The 19,372-nt window shown below is 40.1% G+C and overlaps 2 protein-coding genes across 4 annotated transcripts; both read left to right on the top strand.

The window, feature by feature from the left end:
• The first annotated feature begins 1,234 nt into the window (after positions 1 to 1,234).
• On the top strand, positions 1,235 to 12,844 carry LOC146558336 (GTPase IMAP family member 9-like). Of its 2 annotated transcripts, none has more exons than XM_085248155.1 (2): positions 1,235 to 1,335; positions 9,915 to 12,844. In XM_085248155.1, exons 1-2 carry the CDS (start codon positions 1,311 to 1,313, stop codon positions 10,634 to 10,636), a joined length of 747 nt encoding a protein of 248 aa, XP_085104281.1. In that variant the 5' UTR covers positions 1,235 to 1,310; the 3' UTR covers positions 10,637 to 12,844. The 2 variants fall into 2 exon arrangements, with proteins under 2 accessions (XP_085104281.1, XP_085104280.1); XM_085248154.1 differs by lacking the exon at positions 9,915 to 12,844 and adding an exon at positions 8,368 to 9,901.
• A 1,902-nt stretch (positions 12,845 to 14,746) lies between these two features.
• Positions 14,747 to 19,139, top strand: LOC146558337 (uncharacterized). Of its 2 annotated transcripts, none has more exons than XM_085248135.1 (10): positions 14,747 to 14,807; positions 15,524 to 15,859; positions 15,984 to 16,253; positions 16,417 to 16,506; positions 16,826 to 16,936; positions 17,065 to 17,154; positions 17,246 to 17,274; positions 17,670 to 17,726; positions 17,816 to 17,890; positions 18,699 to 19,139. In XM_085248135.1, the coding sequence occupies exons 1-10, from the start codon at positions 14,753 to 14,755 to the stop codon at positions 18,813 to 18,815; spliced, it is 1,230 nt and encodes a 409-aa protein (XP_085104261.1). In that variant the 5' UTR covers positions 14,747 to 14,752; the 3' UTR covers positions 18,816 to 19,139. The 2 variants fall into 2 exon arrangements, with proteins under 2 accessions (XP_085104261.1, XP_085104263.1); XM_085248137.1 differs by having other exon boundaries at positions 16,838 to 16,936.
• Positions 19,140 to 19,372: the final 233 nt, after the last annotated feature.

Genomic DNA, 19,372 nt, shown 5'->3' on the forward strand with positions numbered 1-19,372 from the left:
CTATTTCCACGTCTCGCAGGTTGGAATGAAGGCGGAGTCAACTGGATCCGCTGTCCCTGCCCGGTGCGCGCTCCTGACGCAGGGGAATCAAATTGTGTCGGGAGTTGGAGATAACGACCTTGGTGCACCCTGCTGCCCTGCAGAGAAACATCTCCTCAGGGTCGTGGCTGCCCTCATGGCGTTATGGGTCGCGCGGTCAAATGGTCCTCTGGCAGCATTACTACTACCTCCCTCGCTGCGTCAACCAGCTGGTCCCTTCACAAACATCAGCGAAAAGGTGGGCAAGCTGAGACACACTAACAGAGGCAGCAGCCGCAGTGCCCACTCCTCCTCAGGCCGCCTTTGCCGTGGCCCGAAAGACTCAGGAATGCCCGGGAGTCATCTCCCTCCCCAATTTCTCCTAAGGACTGTAAAAATTCAAACAGGCTACTTATGGACGGCTGTTTACATAAGGCGTGAGCAAAGGAGGGGCTGACGTTACTGAAAATACACGGTGTCCTGACTATTAGGTCAAATCTGTGAATCACATCTGTCTGACTTTAAACTGTTCAAATTCAGCAGCTCAACTGATGTAGTGAAGATTTGTTTTTTACTTACTGTAACTTTAAATACTGAGGTAAACAAGAAAATGGAAAACAAGTGTACAACAGCTCACCTGCTGCACCTACTAAAAGCCTCAAGGGAAAAGGCGCCAGAGAGCGAAGGAGAGCAGAAACTTCAAAGATAAAGGAGGGTGGAGAGGGAAGGGAACGGGCTCTTAAGTATTTACATACTTTGCCTTTATTTTTATCTGTTTAATTATAGAGTGATATACTTTCATTGTGAATAGAGTTAATTAATACTCGTCTCACACCACGCTTGCTGAGGCGTTTTATGATATCACTACATCTATTTTATTTTACATATATCATCTCTAAACACTGTAATATCTCCCCCAAGTCAGATTTGGAAAATGGATTTCTCGTTTACAGAATCTTTTGTCTATTCTGTTCCTGTGTGTGAATAAATAACCTTTGACCGACTAATAGATGAAGAAGCCTAAATAAATCACAGGGGGTGATCATCAATACTAAGTCGGATTCAGAGAAACGGGTGATTTTTTGAGTCTCTGATTTCCTACACTGCCATACCGTGATTTGGGTGCAGCTCTGTTATTTACTCCACCTCTTGTTTGTGTCACTTGGGGAGGAGTTTACGGTCAGACTATATTACAGCTCTTTCAGTGAAACGAAACTATTCAATGTCACCCCCAGAAAGTGAACACACTCGATCAACTGCTTAGGAAATAACAAACAACAAAAAACAAAAACATGGCTGGCAAACCTGCATTGAAAGGTGAGTACTTTTATCACTTTCACTCTCATTTAAAATTAATTTCTATAATAAACATCTCAGAATTAAAGCACGGGGCGATCTCTATTTTATTAGTTTTCTTTAAGAAAAGAAGTATCCAAGGTTTAAAAAAAAAAAGAGAGAGAGAGAGAAAACGGCAAAGTTAAAATTAAATCATACAAGGTATGTCTCCATTGTTTTCAAGACTTCAGTCCAGGCTATTACTTTTCAGTCTAGCTTCACTAATGGCAGTTGCCCTTAACAAAATGGCTGCAGGTTGAATGTCGTTTCCAGAATGTGTGGCTTGCAAATAGCGCGTGAACTTGGTCTCTGTGTGGCCATTTACTAGAGATTTAAAAAAGAAGAGAAAAAAAAAAAAAAAAAACAACTTTACTAGAATTTCTGATTTACATGTCTCACATGGTCCTCTTTTAATTTTTTTTTTAAGTTTGTTATGCCCATTATATCTTTGGACAGTTAGCCACCACATAACCCACCTGTTTTGAATGCAGTTTGTTAGACCTAGAGCTATCAGCACAGGCACCTTAGAGCCACTGATAGTAGGTTGGACCTGATGGAGGGATGCTCTGTTGTGAGTTGGAGTGTTTCAACTGTGAATTATTTTGAAAGGTTCCAGTAAAGACTAGACAGATTTGTTTGTTACACTGGAATAATATATAAAATAGAGTTTAGGATGCAGCTGAAATGAATATTAAAAACACATAACTTGATCGTTTCTGAAGACAACTTTACATCAGTCTTCAGAATATCCACAAACAGCACTAAAATCCTATATCATAATATTCTTAATAACAGTTTTAGTTAAAAATGAGCTGCTAAAACAAGTATAACATGTGTTCTAAAAAATAAAACACTGAAATAAACTAAACGACACAAGTTGGACACCACATCAAACGAAATGTGTCTCACGTTTTACTTTGTCTGAGACGTGGGACGTGAAAACGACATGTGGGGACTCACATGTTCTCAGCGGGTTTTCGTATAATAGCTCATTGTTGAATGAAAGACTCTATTGGCCACATGCAGGTTGCCCCGCAGTGGAATAGAAACCCCCCCGACTTACGCACACAACATAGACATCACATGGGAATACAGGTCGGAGATCGGCAGCGTTACAGGAAAACACTGAAAAAGTACACAACAATGGGAAAGTAGAAGAGGAAAAAGAGACCTATACTCATGCTGGGCACCTATGGGAGGACAGCATGAGAACAGGAAACAAAAAAAACTCCTCTGCACAGAGAGCACATAAATGTCCACAGTACAACATTGGAGCACGTGACAAGCCACAAGGTTGGGTAGGGGGTGAGGAGAAATCCGAAGGAAACACAGCAGTCATCCTGCACAGCGCTACCATTCCAGCGCGGCACACAGGAAACAAGCATTTTGAAAGGGAGGGGGATGAGTGCGTGCTTATCAGTGTAAGTATATGTGTGTGCGCGTGTCCAGAGTTCAGCTGAGACAGTGTCCTCCGCCCTATCAGGCTAAGTATACAGTCTGCCAGCCAACCCATGTGGCCTTGCATGGAATGGGAAGAATAGTCAACACACAGTCGTTATCTGGGAGCTTTTGTTCGGCTCCAGCCTTGGGCCCGCAGCTGGCGCCGTGGTGTCTGCATGTTGATGTTGTTGATTTTTCTTTTATGCGAGCAGCTCAGGAGAATTTCAAAGCTGTTCTTAACACTCCGACACTGGTCTCTCAATTTCCCGTTGGAGAACCGCGAGCCTCCCCATGATGGTATCAAACTTCCGTCCCGTGGTGTTGTCATTCTTTTGATTCTGAGACCCCACAACTGCAGTGAGCCGTTCTGCGATGTGTTCCAACTTTCGCTCAAGGGTCTCATTTTGAGCAGGCCTCTCTTTGATGTATCCCAATATACGCTCAATGGTGTTATTTTGAGTCTTTACGGCAGCTGTAAGCGTCTCCAAGGTGTTAACCATGCTGCGTCCGGTGTGAGAAGTCGCACCTCGTCCCATCGTTTCAATCTCCAGCGGGCAGCCTTGGGGGGGGGGGGGTGTTTGAATTAATTCTCCGATAAGCCAGGGCCAAGCCAGCTCCGATCAGATATCTTCAGCGTCCTCGATCGACAGTCCCGCCAGGCACATGATCCTCCATTTCTACCACCCGTCCATCGTGTATCCGGCAGGGAATGTCCCTCCAGGGCACTCGGGCTCTCCCAAGCCCAGTCTTCTTGTTGAGAAAAGGGTGTCAATAGCATTCAGAGACCAGTTGATCAAATCCATAATTCTCTTTTAGGTTTTAGAGAACGACAGTGAGAGACTGTTCCAGGGAAAGTAATACACACGAGACAGGACAAGGACACAAGAGGCTAAGCAGGGAAGATAAGGGGAAGGAGGAGAGGAGAAAAGTGCGACCGCCTTCGCCAAGAGCCAAGAGAGGAAAAAAAAGTGCTTTTTGTGGCCTTGTGTAACCACAGGGATAAAAAGAAACTGATCTGGCTTTCATATTCAGTCCACAGCAATCCAGGAAAAAAATCTGTTCTGGGAAAAAAAAAAAAAAAAGAGCAAACAAAGTCATGTCACTCTGAGCTCTACCCAAAATATTTGAATCTTTGTGTCTAATTCAAACCTTACTGTCTGGGGTTTTTTTTTTTTGCTTGTTTTCTCTTTTTTCTTTCTCAACAGGTGATCCAGGTGATTGATATATGTATTTTTTGTCTGTTTGTTTTGTTGGTTTTTGTTTTTAGCCCTTTATCACAGTTCCTTTTCAACGCTGTTTTTGTTTCCCTTATTCTTTCTCCCCTTTCTTTTCCCCAGTCAAGTCCATCCTGTATTTAGCAAGTGAAAATAAAATAAAATAAACAATAAAAGGTGAATCAAATAGACCAATACGGCAAGGCTGGGATGGTCCATTTGGTAAAGGAAATCCGTTGGGCATCTTTCTTTGCTTTTAGACAATAATTCTGATGCCAAAAGAACCAAACGGGACAGGCAAAAAAACCAATAAATAATAATAATTCAAACCTCAGCTTCAGAGCATTTCCTCCATCTGTCTGACACATTTTTTTAGTCTAACTACTGCAACTGCAAAAACTCCTGCTGTTTACATGAACCAGTTATAGTTACTGTACAGGGGTTTTTTTTTTTTTTGGGGGGGGGGTTGCATAAAAAAATATTAATTATGTTTTAAAAAAAAAACTAATGAAAAACTTGCTAAATCTCCTCTCTCAATACCAAATTGCTTATTCTGCTGTTAACTCTAGTTTTGAGCTTCTGGTACTTCAGGTGACGATAATCATTCATAAGACTAGTGCCTGTGCCATTGGGCAGTTTCAAGCTGCATCACTATTTGGAATAAGTCCTACTACCATCTCCAAATTGAAGGCTATGTCAGAGACAGGCCATGAAGTGGACATCCCAAGAAGATCAACACTACAAGAAGATCACCCTGTCAGCACTTAGGAACCATAGGCAGAGTTCTACAGATTTGTAGTCAGGGTTTGCAGGATGATATGCCAACTTTGTTTTGAAAATGGTGACATGATAGAAAGTGCACAGGATGGGTACTGGGGATCCTGCTTTCCTCAGTTTACAGAAGAAGTAGAGGCATTGCTGTGCTTTCTTGGCCAGTGATGCAGTGTTGCATGTTCAGGAGAGGTCCTGTGTAATGTGCACACCCAGAAATTTTTGTGCTGCTCACCTTCTCCACAGCAGCACCATTTATTTTGAGTAACCAACTGATTCACCTTCTTCCTGTAGTTTATCTCATCAGTAGGGATGGGTATCGTTTAGGTTTTATCTGATACCAGTGCCAAACCGGTACTTTTGAAACGGTGCCGGTGCTTAAAGTAAAGTAAAGTGTGCGTGTTAGTCCCCATGGGGAAATAGTTCCTCTGCATTTAACCCATTCACCCAGTGAAGCAGTGGGCAGCCATCAATGCAGCGCCCGGGGAGCAGTGTGTAGGGACGGTACCTTGCTCAGGGGTACCTCAGGGTAGCCGTTCAGTGGAGTTGAACCCCCGACCTTCCGATCATGGGGCCACTACTCTACCTACTGAACTATCCCTGCACTTAAACGGTGCACGAACCGGTGCTTAAAGAATCAAGAACACAAACTTTGTCCAAAAACCTCTCATGTTCAGCTGTTTTTTATAAAAAGGGTTATCCCCTGCAGCTATAGGGCATATATGGTATCACTCTTGGCTGGAAGCAGTGCTTAAACAATGGAAAAAAAAAAAAAAAAAAACACAAACTTTGTCCAAAAACCTCTCATGTTTAACTGTTTTCCACTTTTTCTTTGGTCATTTTAGCCTTTTTGGCCAGGGTGAAGGGAGTATCTGCCATCAAACAAGAAGACAGCCGCATGTAGCTATGATGATGTTTGCTAGTTCACCTTACATGCATTAATTTAATAACGTGGTTAGCCTACTCAATGTAAATTACACACGAACAACATTAAGCTACTCATGCAGAGAAGAACGGCTGCTGCTGCCATCATCATCCGTCATCATTTCTGCTACACTGGCAGGGCTAGGGGCCAGGACTCTCCTCTTCGGGTGCATGTTGCTAACTCCGGGTCGATAACAGGCACCACACCCGCAGTAGATGCGCACGGTGTGAGGTCTCGCAGCAAGCTATCAAATACGGCGCATTTCTCGGCTTTTAAAAAAACCCTATGCGTCGCCAGGTGTTTCATCAGATTCGAGGTGTTACCTCCTTTTCACAGTATCACCTTAAAGCACTTGTTGCAGGCTGCTGAGTTTGCATCTTTTGCTGTGAAGTACAGCCAGACTTTTGACTGCTTCGCTTTGGGCATTTTTAATCTGTAGCTCTGCTCTAAAAGAACGTACGTACCTGGACCCGCCTACTACGCTCGCAAAGGTAAAATGATTGGCTAGAATCCGAAGTGTATGACATCTCAGGGAAAAAAAAGCACCGAAATGAAGCACCGAAATGTGCGCTGCTTTTCGGTCTGGTTATTACCGTTTATGTCAGAACCGGTGCCATAATGGCACCGGATACCGGTACCCATCCCTACTCATCAGTGTTACTAATAAGACCCACCACAGTTGTATTATCTGCCAACCTAATGAGGAGGTTATTGCTGTAGTGCAAGGTGGAGCCAAGAATCAACATTGTGTAGACAGTGGCGTGTCCAGCGGGGTGGCCTGGGGGGATATGGACTTTGACTGGGCCATTCTAACACATGGATATGTTTTGTTTTAAACCATCCATTGTTGCCCTGGCTTTATGTTTAGGGTCGTTGTCCTGCTGGAAGGTGAACCTCCGCCCCAGTCTCAAGTCTTTTGCAGACTCCAAGAGGTTTTCTTCCAAGATTGCCCTGTATTTGGCTCCATCCATCTTCCCATCAACTCTGACCAGCTTCCCTGTCCCTGCTGAATAGAAGCACCCCCAGAGCATGATGCTGCCACCACCATATTTGACAGTAGGGGATGGTGTGTTCAGAGTGATGTGCAGTGTTAGTTTTCCGCCACACATAGTGTTTTGCATTTTGGCCAAAAAGTTCCTATTTTCATCTGACCAGAGCACCTTCTTCCACATTTTTGCCGTGTCCCCTACATGGCTTGTGGCAAAGTGCAAACGGGACTTCTTATGGTTTTCTGTTAACAATGGTTTTCTTCTTGCCACTCTTCCATAAAGGCCAACTTTGTGCAGTGCACGACTAATATGGACAGATTCCCCCACCTGAGCTGTAGATCTCGGCAGCTCGTCCAGAGTCACCATGGGCCTCTTGGCTGCATTTCTGATCAGCGCTCTCCTTGTTCGGCCTGTGAGTTTAGGTGGACGGCCTTGTCTTGGTAGGTTTACAGTTGTGCCATACTCCTTCCATTTCTGAATGATCGCTTGAACAGTGCTCCGTGGGATGTTCAAGCCTTGGGAAATCTTTTTGTAGCCTAAGCTTTAAATTTCTCAATAACTTTATCTCTCACCTGTCTGGTGTGTTCTTTGGACTTCATGGTGTTGCTGCTCCCAATATTCTCTTAGACAACCTCTGAGGCCGTCACAGAGCAGCTGTATGTACTGACATTAGATTACACACAGGTGCACTCTATTTAGTCATCAGGCAATGCCTATGGGCAAGTGACTGCACTCAGACCAAAGGGGGCTGAATAATTACACACACCCCACTTTGCAGTTATTTATTTGTGAAAAATGTTTGAAATCATGTATGATTTTCGTTCCACTTCTCACGTGTACACCACTTTGTGTTGGTCTTTCATGTGGAATTCCAATAAAATCGATTCATGTTTGTGGCTGTAATGTGACAAAATGTGGAAAAGTTCAAGGGGGCCGAATACTTTTGCAAGCCACTGTAGATGTTTTAAGGCTGTAAAACCCCTCACTACACACTTTATACACTTTTCTCAGACAGGCACTTTTCTCTCTTGTTTAAACACCCTCGAAGTTCAAACCTTCGTAGAAAAATAAGTCCAGTATTATGGAATGAAACCAAAGATTAAACCCTGTTTTCAGGTGCAGGACATGGGAATAGAGCAGCTGTGAGAGAATTCAATATTAATGAATCAATGGGACAGAAGTAGACGAAGCAAGAAGAACGAGTTGAGTAAAGTTTGACTTATCTGACTCTTTTGTTTCGTTTAATGTGCCTCATAACCTGGTGTGCCTTATGGTCCGAAAAATACGGTAACTTTTAGCTTCCTTTAGCATGTCAAAAGATCCAACTTTTTGTGCGTTGGTTAGCATCTTCCCCTGCCTTTTGAGTGCTACCGCAGCACTTCAGAGTCACACTGCTAGCGATCGAAGATTTATGTAAATTTGACAAGCTGAACGCATTCTGTACTGTACAGGAGACATGGCACTAGGAGACTGATTGACAGTTGTTTACAGCCAATCAGGATGCCGAACACATTTGTGTGGGGGGGAAAAGAAAAGAAAAAGCATGCAAAATTGCAAAAAAAAAATCAGCGAAAGAGCAAGACCTTGAAAGGTAAACCCTGTTATAGCGAGGGACCACTATAGATAAAATAAACTGATGGGGGCAAACAGGTAACATCATTGTGTTCTCTCACAGATCTCAGGATTGTACTTGTTGGGAAAACTGGAGTTGGGAAGAGTGCAGCAGGAAACACCATCTTAGGAAGAGATGCTTTTAAATCTGAGCTGACTTCTTCCTCAGTGACAGAAGTGTGTGAGAAAAAGATGGGAGAGTTTGGTGGCCTTAAACTGGCTGTAATTGATACACCAGGACTGGGTGACACAAAACAATCTGAAGAGCAGGTGAGGAGAGAGATTGCTCGATGCATGTCCTTTGCTGCTCCTGGGCCACATGTTTTTTTGGTTGTGCTCCAGCCAACCAGATTCACAAAAGAAGAACAAAAATCAGTGAAAATCATTCAGGCAATATTTGGAAAAGAGGCATCACGTTACACCATGGTACTGTTTACCCATGGAGATGAGCTGAAGAAAAGACATTCCTCCATAGAAAAATTAATTAATGAGAATCCAGATCTCCGCCGCTTCATCAGTCAGTGTCACAGAAATCATCATGTTTTTGACAATGATGACAGAGATCCCTCTCAGCTTAAAGAGCTGCTGATGAAGATCAGTGCAATGAATAAACTAAATGGAGAAGGCTTCTACACCAACGAAATGTTCCAAGAGGCCGAGAGAGCCATAAAACAAAAGATTAAAGAACTTCTGGGAAAATATCCAGACATGAATCCTGAAGAAGCAAGAAGAAAGGCAGAGGAAGACAACTCCTTTATTCAGGCTGTTCTAAAGGGTGTTTTTATTGGAGCTACTGCTGGAGGTCTAGGTTTAGCTGCTGCTGGTGCAGCTGCTGCTGGAGTTGCTGCTGCTGGAGCTGCTGCTGGAGCGGCTGTTGGAGTTGGAGTTGGAGCTGCTGTTGGAGCTGCTGTTGCAGCTGCATATGCCGGGGTTCCCAAACAAGATATATATTTCAGAGTGAAAGATGAAACAGGATGCAACATACAGTAAAACACAAAGGATTGCAGTAATTAGTTAGATCATTCCAGCCCTATGAAAAATTTAGATAAACTTTAAACTATATTTCATAAATATTGTTTATTTTTCCTGTTCTGTCACCATATTATCTTTATCATAAGGCTGATTGCTGCTCAGATACAGATATAGATTAGCATCTTGTTTCATTAATTATTTTTATGATTTTTTTGTCTGCAGCCCTTGACATGTCCTTATGTTGTATGTCAGTAGAACACATTATCCACACTGAACCTTTTAATTATGTTCCTATATTCAAAAGCAATAACTGATTGATAACTGTGTGTGTGTGTGTGTGTGTGTGTGTGTGTGTGTGTGTGTGTGTCACTTTGTTTGCCACTGATGGACTCAAAGGTGATCAAAGCAAACAGGCTGGAACAGGCCAGACGTTTGGTCAAATGTGCCCCTCTGGATTATTAAGTCTAAAAAATGTTAAAGTGATCCTTTTAAAATAAATTACATCAAGAGAAAAAGCACATGCTGTCTGAAATGCTTTTTATTGTTATCTGCTGTTTATAAAATGAGCTATTATGTGCACAGGTGGTGAGCATACTGATACACTGGTGTAACGCCACCTGATGACCTGTGTTGTTTCAGGCTCACGCCTCAGGGTGGTGCTGGTGGGGCAGGAGAGAGTGGGGAAGAGTTCAGCGGGAAACACCATCCTGGGAAAGAAGGCGTTTGACTGTAAGATCAGTTCCAGCCCAGTGACTCTGTGTAGTCAGAAAGTAGAAGCTGATGTTCAGGGTCGCAGAATCTCTGTGGTCGACACTCCTGGACTCTTCAGCACTCGGTTGTCTATAAACATGGTGAAAGCAGAGATGTTAAAAGCACTCAAGCTGAGCTTTCCAGGTCCTCACATTTTCCTCCTTGTCCTCCAGCTCGGAAGATTCACCAAACAAGAGCAGGAAGGGCTGAAAAGCCTGCAGACAATGCTGAGTCCTGACGTTTCCAAACACACCATGGTGCTGTTCACATATGGAGACCGACTGAAAAACACCATTGACATAGAGAAGTTTGTCAGCAAAGACAACAACCTGAAGGAACTGCTTAAAAACTGCAGCGGTCTGTACCACGTGTTCAACAATGAAGAGATGGATGAGAGGCTCCAAGTCCACGAGCTGCTAGACAAAATAGACTCCATTACAGATGGAGGACATTTGTACTATCAGGGAAGCTTTGAGTCAGAGAGATCGATCAGGAGTTTCTATGTGTATTGCTGGGGTTTAACGCTCCGGGTTCTTAGACAAATTAATTACATGGGAATATTTAACATCATCCGTTTCATCTTCACATGGTGGGAGACACATTTCGAGTGAGATAAAACTGTAAAATGAGGCAGAGGAGAGAAAGAACACAGGATGACGGCTGAGAAACAAAGGACAAAAACAGGAGTATGTGACAGGAGGAATGTTTTCATCAGTTCTTGATACCCAGAGGTCACACATCCACAGATTTTGTTAAGCACATATCTAGATTAGAATCATAGCTGGGTGGAGTCTATTCCAAGTGACAGAGTTGTTGATGAAATCTGAAATAAACTGAGATAGACACAACCAGGTTGTCTTGATGAGTTGTATTTACCTTTGGGTCAAACAACAGCACTGAGAGATTAACAGTAGTCTGCATGTTTTTGACAAAGAGAGACTGTAAACCTAGATTAAAAAAGAAAAAAGAAAGAAACAATTTATCTCTCAGAATCCCGGGTAATGACAGATATCTTGTACACAGACATGTGGTACATCTGTAAGATTACTGTCGCCAAGTAAGAGTAAGAAAACAGGTAAGAATAACCATTTAAAATCATCTAAATGACATTTTTGAAGAAATGTACTGTTTTTCTATTTTGATATCTACTTTTTCCTAAACTGATTTTTGTTCGTGTATTCATGTCACTCCTTTATATGCAATGTTTTATGTTGCTTGTATCTATGTAAGTGGAAGTAGCTTCAAACTGATATTAATAAGTAGCTCTTAATATCATTGCAAGGCAAGGCAAGTTTATTTGTATAGCACAATTCAACAACAAGGTGATTCAAAGTGCTTTACAGAGACATTAGAAACAAAAACAAATAAAAAGCATGATTTAAAATTTATTAAAACAAGCAAGCAAACAAACTAACTAAATAACAAACAAACAAACAAACAAAACAGTATGTAAAATCAAAACAGATAAAATCAGAACAATAGATAAAATCAGTAGTTAAAAATCAGTAGTTAAAATGTTAGTTTGAAATTTAAGCTTAAGGATTGCAATACAGGATTAGCCAATATTCATTATTAAGGAAGAAGATGCAGATCAATAAAACAGTAATTTGATGATGTAGCCCGAGTTGTGACATGTGCTGCCTCTTTTCCCCCTCTTATGTTAATTTGTTTTAAACAGAACATAAATCAGCAAACAGATTTCTCTTGTTTGTGTTATATTGTTTGCATGAACTGAAGAAGCATCTTAGATGAGAGTTGAAACATCTTTAAGGAATTTTACATCCAGTCGCTTTATTTCCAAGCTCCTTAGACTCTTGTTTACATTCTTTACCAGACTGGTGGATGTTTATCATTGTGGCTGTGGGTTTAGCACTCCTAATAGCTGTTGTGGTCATCATCATCATATACAAAAGAGTTAAGTGTCAGAATATTACCAAGCAGGATGGATTAACTTGAATTTTGTTTGTGGAAGCAAAAGTTGAGTCCTTGTCTTGTCTTGTCTTGTCTTGTCAGGGAAACCAGCAAAAATGGATACAAACACTGTGAGTTTTTAAAGTAGACTTATTAAATATTTATTACATTCTTTCTTTGTGGACCAAGTGCATGCTAACTTGACCTTTAATGCACTTATTTTCTGAAGTGACTTGGGCAAGGTTGTCTACAAAATGAATAAACTGTAATGACAAATATACCTTTATAATCTCATTTTGTTGGGTAATAATCACTAAAAGCAGAGTAATGGATGCCCAAAGATCACAAAATGTAGACTTGTCAGATGGTATTGATGTGTGAGAATGCCATTTTGTTTTTTAAAGGTGTGTAATAATGAAAACGATGGAGCAGTAAACTGTGAAAATGTCTGCTCTTTTGATGGTGTTTGACTGACCGTGCTGCTTCTGTCAGACCCACTGACCAAAAACATCAATCAACTCTTGTTTTGTAGTTGGACAACCATGTTAACATTCATTTTATCTCTTAGTTAGAACACCTCTGTGCAAATTATTTTTTGTTCAGTTGTTAAAACCTATGTGTTCTTGTTATGGACAATTTTAGTTGACTCCAATGTTGAGGTCTGAAAGGGATGATAGTGCTTTTTTGGAGCACCTGACCAGCTCCTCTTCAGCAATTTATTTTTTGCCTCTGTGGAGCTTTCATTGACACCGTGATTTCTTCAGAATGGGACTGGTAACACTGGCTATAACTCATGCTAGTTTGTCTTTATATCAACTATATCAGTAATAAATGTATCTGTTTTATGCTTTACATCTGTTCCTTTGCATCTCGTATTTGTTGATGAGCTTATTGGGCTTTGAATATTAGTGTACACACATAATGTAATATGCAAATAAAGAAATAAACAGTGTTGAATAGTCTCATCAGGATGCTTTCAGAAAGAAAACTTTCAGGGATCACTAAAAAGGCAACACTCAAATGCAGGACTCGATCATAGAAGTTCAGGCCATTTATTTACATTAAATTAGAGTTCAAATAGAAGATCAACACTAGAGAAGTTCTTGGTTTCTACAAGTTAGTGTTTTCCACAAGTCCACACAGATTCTCTTCTAAGAACACAAACCAGCCCACTGCTCTCCATCAAGAGTTTCTCCAGCAGAGAAACGAGCAGAGCAATCCAGCAAAGATGGAACAACTCCCTTTTAAATAAAAATAGAAGTGGAACATAAAATGAGGAAGTGACTAAGGAAGTGAAATGTTGGATTTTTCTAAGTAGAAGCACTATTTTAGTCTTACTGACCGTAAGACTGATTGTAGCCTGAGGACTAATTTCTGGGGGGGATGCAGCTGCCTATGGCCCAGTGGCTGACAGCGTGGACAACAACTTGCTCCTGAACACCGTAAAGACCAAGGAACTTGTTGCAGATGACATCCTGCCAGTCACCATCAACAGGGTCTGTATGGCAAGAGTCTCAGACTTCTGCTTCTTGGGAGTCAACAGCAGGAAGGACCAGACTTGCCAAACACACACTACTGAGGTTGGAAAGAAAGAAAGAAAGAAAGAAAGAAAGAAAGAAAGAAAGAAAGAAAGAAAGAAAGAAAGAAAGAAAGAAACTACTTTCTGAGGGTTCTCAGACAGAACAACATCCCTGAGAAACTGTTGATGTCCTCTTATAGCTGCTGGGGGCCGGTCCGTGAGTCATTTGGTACCTAGCCGCGAGAGTTGAGACTCAGGTGTGAAGTTTATGGTTTTCATGGTTTTTATCAGTTTTATCTTCTTTTTTTTTTCATCATTTTTATCGTTAACTGGGTTACCCTGGGTCTTTCCCTGTGTGTTATGAATAAATCTTCTTTTTTTTGGTACCGGTACTGGTTTTATTTTGTTGTGTTTATCCTCGACACCTTAAAGGCCAGTCCGTGAAAATATTGTCGGACATAAACCGGTCCGTGGCACAAAAAAGGTTGGGGACCGCTGGCCTAGCAGATAGTCAGCTGTCCTCTCCCCTCACTTGAAAAATTGCACAGCTCCCATTGTCTCAAGAACATTAATTGAATCCTTCAAGACCCAGCTCACCCTGGTCATGTACTGTTTGAATGTCTACCTGAAACTAACAGACTAAGCAACAGTTTTTATCCCCAAGCAAGCCATCACCATGCTGAACACTACTGAATTAGGCAATCAGATCCAATACAGCTTTCATGTACAATGTAACATTGTTACAACACAATCTCAGGTTTACACATTTGATGCTACGGTTACCACTGGTCTTTACATCAGCACCAGCAAACAAGGTAAATCATTGAGAACACAGTCTTGATCACTGTCATCAGCATGGATTCTGTTGTTTAATAAACACTGAAGCAATATGCAATATGAGTTTGCACAAGACAGAATGTCACACTGCACAATGTAATGTCATTGCTGGTACAAGTACATATTTCTATATATGGCAGTGGACAGGAAGTGTGCTGTGGCTTCAGTGGAGATAAACCTCTACAGCACATATTTTAATATCCTGTAGATTTACTCTAATTTACCTCCATTAAAGTAAGTAAGACTGCTGTCTCAGTTTGGTTAAAGAAGGATGTATGTTCATTTTTTCTTTCATATCTACACGTTTGTAAAAACTAAGGGAATACATATGACCTATCAACATTAAAAATAACCACAGCGTGAATGAAGAGGAGACAGGAAGTAAAGAAGATAGACATTTGTCTTTGACAAGTACAACAGAGTTCGCAAGTTGCAGTTGTGACAAGATGAACAAAAGGCGATGATTGATCACAAATTATTCAACATTTCTCTGTTTTTGTTGCTTCTTTATTCAGGTAAGGTAACCTTTACAAATACTCTAAAACATAATTTTTACTTAATATCAACAACAAATTTTAAAAATACATTTTCAAATCTGAAAATAAACAAAGACACTGCATATTAGAGTAAAGACTTTATTTTAGTCCAGTCTCATTATTTATATTTCTTTACTTTTTAAATCAACAGTAATTGCACAAAATGATGCGATTTATGCGAAATATGAGAACTGTTTAGGTAAACCACCCTAAAAAATTTTTTATTTCATGTATTAAACCACAAAAAGCATATAAAGTGCTTTGAGAACTCAGAGTAGAAAAACGCTATATAAGAACTAGCCCATTTACCATTTGATATAATATATTTTTGGCCACTGTGACCCATGGGACACTGTTTTCCCTACTCAGCATTTCTACTTCAAACCAGGCTCACAGTGCATTATGCATAATGCAACTGTAGGAAAGGAAGGATCTACATGTACCTACAAGTATTAAAATGTTTGGGGGGGGGGGGGGGTGCTTCTGTTTAAAGGTAAAGATACATTTAACATGTAACAAATTTTTTCCAACTTCTTTTCAGATTTACTTTATTCTGAAATCTTTATGTAGACAGCTGTGCTTTTGTTACAGCAAAACTGAGTTTGATGCACACATTTTTTCTGTGCACAAGAATGTAAATTATCTGCATTTTCACAAGTAATGGTAATATTTTTGTTTCTCTTTCATGTTCTCAGGAGCACTTAGTGAAGATCTTTCGCTTGCCTTCACTGTCAGAGATGGAGATAAAGTCACTTTGCCTTGTAAAAATCGGTTCAACATTCATCACAACTGTGACACTATCACCTGGATCTTCAGAGATTCAAGAGGCACACCAGCAGTAGAGCTGGTTAATCTTGGACAAATCAAAGAAGAAGCCAAATCAGACAGACTGAGTGTTACAGCAGAATGTTCACTGGTTATAAAGAAGGTCACAGCTGAGGATGTTGGTCGTTACACCTGCAGACAGTTTAGAGGTAATCCAGGGAGACAGCAAGGTCCAGATGCTGTGGTTTATCTGTCTGTTGTTGTCAGTAAGTATTTACACCACAATATATTTTAGTTCAAGTGGTGTCATTGGAACAGCATATTTTCATTATATATGAAAATAAATATGTGTTCTTGCTTCGTTTTTCTCTTGCAATTCATCTTCACCAGTGACCGAAAAGAAGAACGCTGATGAGGTGACTTTAAGCTGCTCTGTGTGGACATTTGATCGGTGTAGACACAAAGTGAAGTGGATCCATAACAGAAGAGATCTGGATAGAGATTACTCAAATTTAAAAACATCACATTCTTCCTGCTCTGCTACTGTGACATTTCTGAACCTTACATATGGTCACATATCAAGTTCTGACTTTAAGTGTAGCTTAAAAAGAACAGAAAATAACAAAGAGCAGCTTTTTACCTTCAGCCATCATTCATCAGGTAAGAAACCAGGAGAGGTTCTGAAGAGCTTATTAAATGAATTCACATTATTTTGTCTAAATACCTAAGATATTATCTTGTTTTATTAATCTGAAGATTTAATCGACTGAATATACAGAAAGTTTTCTAATGAAAGGGCCACTGAATTTTGTTTTTTGTTCAGGTGAAGAAACAAATACAGCAACAACAGTTAAATTAGACACAGTGACTACAATAAAAGTGCTGGAAATGGATGGTTCAACAAACTTACCAGGTAATGTCAACAATATTCTGTATCAATTTTTCAGCAAAGTCTTTTTCTTTCTGAATTTTAGGAGAAAATGTTAGTTGTTGTTAGTGAATGAGCAAAGTTTAATCAAAAGTCATTCAGACTGGTGTTAGTAATGACTTCATTTATGGGTTTTAATTTACAATATTACATATACAAAGCAAACTCTTACAGCTTCCTAATGAGTAGTTGCCAGAGTTTTGTTTCTTTGTTCAGATGAAGATACATAAACAAATCATTTAACTGTTATAGAACATACAGAATGAAAGATCCTTTCAATTTTATTCTTTTGTTTTTGGTGAAGAAATATATGCAGCAGCAACAATTAAATTGGAAATAATGACTGAATCTGGCATTAAAGGAGGTCTGACAACAAAACAGCTGGAAATCATGAATGGTTTGAGAAAATTACCAGGTAATGGCAACAATATCTCTCTCTTTCTACAGACTTCAGTAAATATTAAAGGCATGCTCTGATATTTCAGATCATGTACTTAAACATACATTTAAAATATACTTTTCATGTTTTCACTCTCTTCCCAGACTTGTCCTGGTACAGGCTTGCCATTGTGGCCCTGGGTTTAGTAGCACTTATAGCAGCTGTTGTTGTCGTCAGCATCTGGATAAGAGCTGGTGGGATTTATTCACATATAAACAGAAAGGTTGATAAACCTGGATTCTGTTTGTGGAAGTTAAAGTTGACTCCTTATTTTCTATTTTTTAGGGAAAAAAGCACAGATGGATGAAAACATGGTGAGTTTATTAATCAGAATGAAACAGATAATTTTAGATTTTTTCCTTCATTTGTGCCACGAGAACAACAAAACAGCACGACACATTAGGACAAGACAGATAATAAATAGAAAATTAAGCTGGAATGTCTGCAATAAAACAACCTTTCCCAATAACACAAACATGTCGGATTATACAGAAATTTTAGAGCTCACAGTTCTCCTCATGAAGAGGCGGCACTCATCAGGATCAAAACACTAATTCATGGCAAACCTGATAAAAGCTCACATAAGGATCAATGAATATCCATATCTATGCCATATATATATATATATATATATATATATATATATATATATATATATATATATATATATATATATATACACACACACATATTTGCCTGTTTGTTTCAGGAACAGAATTTAAACTCTGCAGTAACTTCGTCTGCTCCAGGAACCATTCAGGAATCTGTGAGATCAAACATGTATTTGTTCACTTATATGTTGAATCTGCATTTTATACATTACTGAGCAGTCTTTATGTTGTCTTCACTGTGCAGGCTGATCTTCAAGATGTTGTTCTCTACACCTCCCTCAGCTACACTGAGACCACCTACAGCTGTCCAGGTCTTCAGGTAATTTGATTGTTAAGGTGGCGGGGTTTCTCCTCCTACTGATCCCTGTCAGTAGTTACTGCTTACCCATTGGTTTTAGAGCACATGGCTGGAAGATCTGGCGTAGTTATTGACCTGTCTCCTGGAGTATCCTCTGGTGCAACACGTTCTCACTCTTTAAGCAGAGGAACCCTGGCCAAGCATCCATATATAGTAAGGAGTAAGAACCTTGTTGCAGGGCGTGGTCTGCAGTGCCTCTGCAGGGGTGGTGGATGCACCTGAGTGGCAACACACCTCGCCAATTTAAAGTGTGGGCTAACTCCTGTCGTGGTTGTTGGTGTGTCAGGCTGTGCGCAAAGAAACTGCAGCTAAGGGTTTGTACAGCAACCAATGAATAAAGATAATGCAAAGCATGTTCATGTAGTGGGGTCTGCTGTGGTTACATTCCTAGACGGCCGGCCTCTGGCTCAAAGCTTTTCAGTGAAGTGAAAATATTGAACATGGACATTTTTGTGTTTTTCTGAAATAGTTATGTTATGGTGTGCAAGAGGAAATTATTTATGTTTGATTTAAAGAAAAACCCTTGGGAAATTTTGACAAAAATTTTACATTTCATCGAGAGGCTAGTAATTTTGTCCTTATCTGTTCATATGTAAAAACAAAAAATATTAAAATAAAAAGAAATTGGCTCACAAGAGGAGCCGTAGAGAGTAGAATTCTTCTTGGGAAAGTAAATGTGTTTGTAACAAAAAGTTTGTTAAAGCTCCCAGACAGGGCAGGTTAGGAAACAAAAAGGAAAAAAAGAAAAAAGCTGTGTATTCTTTTTCAGGTTCCCTATAAAGAAGATGAAGAAGGTGAAGCTTTGACCTACATTATATGTTCAGTCTCTTCTCCTGGACCTGCTCCCAGCAACCTCTATGCTAGCATCAACAAACCAAAAGACTAAAAAACAGGAAAAAACACAGAATCTCTTTTTCTTTGATAACTTCTTCTTTCTTTCCATTCTTGTGTAATGAAAGACGGTTTCTGTTTTGCTAAAGTTCCCAGGATTTAACAACAGTGATAATATAATCTGTATTTTAATTTTTAATTTCTAACCCAGAATGTTGCACTATATTTTTTCATAGATTGTTTATTGCTTTATCAGTGTACATATATGTGTTTGTATATCTGCAGTTTAGGCCTGATGATTTTATGATATTAAAAAGTGTTTTTCCATTATGTAAAATCCCAAGCAGCCAATAAAGGCTCCAGCACATGAGTTTTATTGTCACGGTACTGGGTCTCTGACCCAGTGTTTTTGTTGGTTTTAGTTATGTTCTTTGTTTATTGTATTTCATGTATAGGTTTCCTGTTACTTTGCCTTCCCTGTGTCCCGTGTCTAGTTACCCTTGTCTCCATGTTCCTTCTGCCTCCCCAGTGAGTTGTGTCTTTTGTCACTCCTGTCTCTCTGCTCCGTGTTCAGTTTGTTCAGTGTCAAGTCAGCGTCTTTGTGTTATATTT

Source organism: Mchenga conophoros, linkage group LG15, assembly GCF_057382185.1.
Source record: "Mchenga conophoros isolate Kocher_MC1m ecotype Shallow Benthic linkage group LG15, M_conophoros_male_GT1.1, whole genome shotgun sequence".
Lineage (NCBI taxonomy): Eukaryota > Metazoa > Chordata > Actinopteri > Cichliformes > Cichlidae > Mchenga > Mchenga conophoros.

Excerpts from the sequence above, each read along its gene's own strand:
- LOC146558337 (XM_085248135.1), top strand. The coding sequence starts at position 14,753 with ATGATTGATCACAAATTATTCAACATTTCTCTGTTTTTGTTGCTTCTT. Across the intron at positions 14,808-15,523 it reads TTTGTTGCTTCTTTATTCAG|GAGCACTTAGTGAAGATCTT; the intron begins GTAAGGTAACCT and ends TCATGTTCTCAG. Across the intron at positions 17,891-18,698 it reads ACAGCTGTCCAGGTCTTCAG|GTTCCCTATAAAGAAGATGA; the intron begins GTAATTTGATTG and ends ATTCTTTTTCAG.
- LOC146558336 (XM_085248154.1), top strand. The coding sequence starts at position 1,311 with ATGGCTGGCAAACCTGCATTGAAAG. Across the intron at positions 1,336-8,367 it reads TGGCAAACCTGCATTGAAAG|ATCTCAGGATTGTACTTGTT; the intron begins GTGAGTACTTTT and ends GTTCTCTCACAG.